The sequence below is a fragment of the Mandrillus leucophaeus genome, unplaced genomic scaffold (genome assembly GCF_000951045.1).
Source record: "Mandrillus leucophaeus isolate KB7577 unplaced genomic scaffold, Mleu.le_1.0 Scaffold716, whole genome shotgun sequence".
Taxonomy (NCBI): domain Eukaryota; kingdom Metazoa; phylum Chordata; class Mammalia; order Primates; family Cercopithecidae; genus Mandrillus; species Mandrillus leucophaeus.
Genome location: NW_012107764.1, coordinates 456752 through 461050, shown reverse-complemented (window position 1 = coordinate 461050; position 4299 = coordinate 456752). Strand labels below are relative to the sequence as shown.

Below are 4299 nucleotides of genomic sequence, written 5' to 3'. Positions count from 1 at the left end.
TCTCTCTCTGTTGCCCAGGCTGGAGTGCAGTGGCACGATCTTGGCTCACTGCAACCTCCACCTCCCAGGTTCAAGCGATTCTCCTGCCTCAGCCTATGGAGTAGCTGGGACTACAGGAGTGTGTCACCACATCCGGCTAATTTTTGGTTTTTTTTTGTTTTTTTTTGTTTTTAGTAGAGACAGGGTTTCACCATGTTGGCCAGGCTGGTCTCGAACTCCTGACCTCAAGTGATCCGCCCTCCTTGGCCTCCCAAAATGCTGGGATTACAAGAGTGAGCCACCACACCCGGCCAAATCTTATTTTTTAAAAGAAAATATTAAACATATAGTAAACATATAGTGACATGACTAAAATTCATTTGAGAGATTTGGGGAAAGTAGACATAGGCAGGCCAAGGCAATGTGGCTGACAGGGAACAGAAACCAGAATGACAGGGCTTGGACCTCTAAAAATAAGATGAAGCCACCACAGCCACTCAAATGTCACTATGAGATAGAATCAACTCTCATGGTGTATAAGCCACTGTTATTTTAGGTCTCTACTGCATGCAGCCAAACCTCTACTTAAATAACACGAATAATAATAATTGCAGCAATAACATTTATTGAGTACCTACTATGTTCCAGGTACCATGTCTAAGAGCCTCAGCCTTGTCTTACTTGATCCTTATAAATAACCCAATAGGGCAGGCACTACTGTGATCCCCATTTCACTGAGGAGGAAACCGAGGCTCAGAGTGGCTGAATATCTTGCCCAAGGTCATCCACTGGATTTGCAGTCAAGACAGGATTTAAGCACAGGCCAATGGCTCCAGAACCCTTACCATTACCCATGACACCATTCCACCTTCAGGCCATTCAGATGGGGACCTGACTCATTGGGCCTTACTTTTGGGACAGGACAACAGCTCCAATGTCTACAAAGGGCCACTGGCACTATGACCCTACAAGGGGACTGCACAGGGTCATCAGCACTGCAAACTCCAAGACCAGGGCTGTGAGGCTTCCAAGATCTCACACTAGGGTTCGAATCTAAACTCTGCTGATGTTGTTACTCTGGTGGGCAGGCCACTTCTCTTTGAACCTCAATGTCTTCATCTTCAAAATGGGGAGAATACCACCTTCCTCCCAGGACTGCAGGGATTCATGTCACTAAGGGCAAAGCTTGGCACAGAGCAGGTGCTTCCTTCCCTTTACTTGGCATCTCACTCCAGTCACACAGCCACAGGAACTCACAGATAACCCACAAATCTGAAGGGCAAGAGCCAAAGAAAATTCCTCGAGTGCAAATGGGAGTAAGTCATCACTGCCAGAAATCTCTGCCCCTTGGCTGACCAAAGCTTTGCCCGGCTTCCCTGCCTCTCTTGCCCCATTTCCCAGTGTCTTGGAGGCAAGTTACCCTACACTGCATTTCTTGAGTTCTAGCTCCTCTGCCAACTTCTCAAAGCTCTTGTGATTTCTACGCGGCCCTTCATGCCTTGGCCCCACTTTTTCCCACAGGCCCCATCTAAACATCTCCCTCCCACTTCCACTCTACATAACAGTCATTCTTTTTTTTTTTTTTTTTGAGACGGAGTCTCGCTCTGTCGCCCAGACTGGAGTGCAGTGGCACGGTCTCAGCACACTGCAAGCTCCGCCTCCCGGGTTCACGCAATTCTCCTGCCTCAGCCTCCCAAGTAGCTGGGACTACAGGCACCCGCCACCACACCTGGCTAACTTTTTGTATTTTTTAGTAGAGACAGGGTTTCACCGTGTTAGCCAGGATGGTCTCGATCCCCTGACCCACTCGCCTCGGCCTCCCAAAGTGCTGGGATTACAGGCGTGAGCCACCGCGCCAGCCTAACAGTCATTCTATTAATAAACCACTTGCTATTGTATTTTAAACTTGTGGTTCCTCCTGCTAAGAACACACTCCACCACATCCATTGTCTACCTGGCAAACTCCTATTCATCCTTCAAAACCCAGTTCAGATGTCACTGCTCCTGGGACAGCTTCTCTAGCCTGCCTCCCCCTGTGGTACCTCTATACCTTATAAACATATATGATAGCATTTTATCAAGTGACAGGGTGCTTTTGTTTACACACCTGTCACCCTGAGCAGCCCACGCATTTTAAGCTCAAGGTATTTACTTATCTCTGAACCCAGAAGCTTCACCCAGGAGTTACAGGGGCCTCATTAACAGAATCACCAAATCTCTGCAGGTACAAGTTTGTACAGAGAAGCAAAAACCATTGTAACAGGAAAATATTTGGTAATGAACTGGAAGGAGGCCCCAGACAAACACCACTCCTGGCCTTTTGCTACTATCTACCCCCATGAGCTTTGTGAGGCAGCTGCTCCCAGATGATACAGGCAAATGCACAGCAAAATGACTGCAGATGGGGGGATTTCATGACATCATCAAAGTGATGTTGCACATCTGCAAATAACACCATCAACAAAGGAAGATCCGGCAAACAGACCAGAAAACAACTGAGGCAGAGAAACTCAACAAGGATGATCAGAGGTCAGTAGCTCCAAAGACTACAGGTGCGTGCCACCACACCTGGCTAATTTTTCTATTTTTGTTGAGACAAGGTCTTGCTATGTTGCCCAGGCTGGTTTCAAACTCCTGGGCTCAAGCCATCCTCCCACCTCAGCCTCCCCGAGTGCTAGGATTACAGGCGTGAGCCACTGTACCCGGCTTTAACGTGAAGATCTAAGGATAAAAAGCACGTTGCAAAACTGAGGGAGCTTTTCATCATTTCTGCCAAAGGAACCCTCTTCATGACCACAATGGAAGACTGAAGTGATATAAATGATTATCAGAATAAATTACCCCAAATAAAATCCATACTTGATCCATTACTTGTTCATTCTAAGAATCAGCACATAGGCTGGGCACAGTGGCTCACGTCTGTAAACCTAGCATTTTGGGAGGCTAAGGTGGGAGGATCACTTGAATCCAGGAATTTAAGACCAGCCTGAGCAACATGGCGAAACCCCGTCTCTACAAAAAATACAAAAATTAGCTGTGTGGTGGTGCATGCCTGTTAGTCCCAGCTACTCAGGTGGCTGAGGTGGGAGGATCACCTGAGCCTGGGGAGGCTGCAGAGAGCTGTGATGGTGCCACTGGACTCCAACCTGGACAACAGAGCAAAATCCTGTCTCAAAGAAAAAAATCAAATAAAAATAGGAATCAGCATATAGCTTCAACTTTAACCTAGATCTTACAGATTATAAAACAAATGAATATTATTTTTATGATTTTTGCTTTTAAACATGTTACTGTTCATTTTAAAATGTATTTTATTTTGTAGAGATGGGGTCTCATTATGTTGCCAGGCTGGTCTCGAACTCCTGGCCTCCTCCTGCCTTGGCCTCCCAAAGTACTGGGGTTACAGATGTGGGCCACCACACCCTGCTCATTCTTTTTTCACTGTGAGAACTGGCGTACCACTTCGATTGTAAACTAAATTTTGTAGATTATGAGACAAAATAATACTGTCATAATTGTTTAGTTTGGAATAAAATGCTCAAACCTTTTTCCACTATGAACAAGGAAATATAGGTTCCTCTTTTTAAGGATTTTTTTTGGGGAAAAATGTCTGCCAAGACATAAGAATGATATAAGGAGAGCCAGCATCCTTTCTTCCACCAGTGCCAAAGCCCAGAACCCACTCTGCCAGGCTGGACCCCAGCCAGGAGCCTCGGTTTCTCCTTTCAAGTATCTCACTGGTCCTGAGCAGTCAGAACTACCAAGACCACAGACCCTGGGCTCCCTGCCCACCCACCCGTCCACCCAGGGAGAGGGAAGCGGGAGGGCACATACTTGTAGACGGCGCTGTCCTTCTTGGGGCTGTGCTGTGGCAGGAGGCTATGGGAGTACTGGTGCACACCCAGGTCGTACAGCGAGGGGAAGTCCTTGCCACAGAGGTGGCAGCGGTAGCTCAGCTCCTCCTGGTGGCTCTTGATGTGCTCCAGAAATGTGTCGAGCTTTGGGAACGTCTGGGCACAGCTTTTGACCACACACTTGTACACCTTGAGGGAAGATGCTGGGCAGGTGACAGGAGGCAGGAGAGCTTCCTCCACCGCAGCCCCTGGCCTGTGGCATTGGCCCTGGACTGCTGGTAGATGACTTGACCACTGCTCCCTCGGCTTCCCTGCTGCTACTGGATCCCAGGGTTTTTATTCATTCATTCATTCATTCATTCATTCATTCATTCATTCATTTTTGAGACAGAGTCTCACCCTGTCACCCAGGCTGGAGTGCAGTGGCGCAATCTTGGCTCACTGCAACCTCCACTTCCCAGGTTCA

The 4299-nt window shown here is 47.7% G+C and overlaps 1 protein-coding gene across 2 annotated transcripts in view; it reads right to left on the bottom strand.

The window, feature by feature from the left end:
* The window catches only part of ZNF341 (zinc finger protein 341), a 65636-nt gene that overhangs the window by 27976 nt on the left and 33361 nt on the right, over positions 1-4299 (bottom strand). For both annotated transcript variants that reach the window (XM_011965155.1, XM_011965156.1), the window contains exon 9: positions 3814-4022. In XM_011965155.1, the coding sequence (XP_011820545.1) occupies positions 3814-4022 (209 nt within the window). The remainder of the gene's footprint in view (positions 1-3813; positions 4023-4299) is intronic.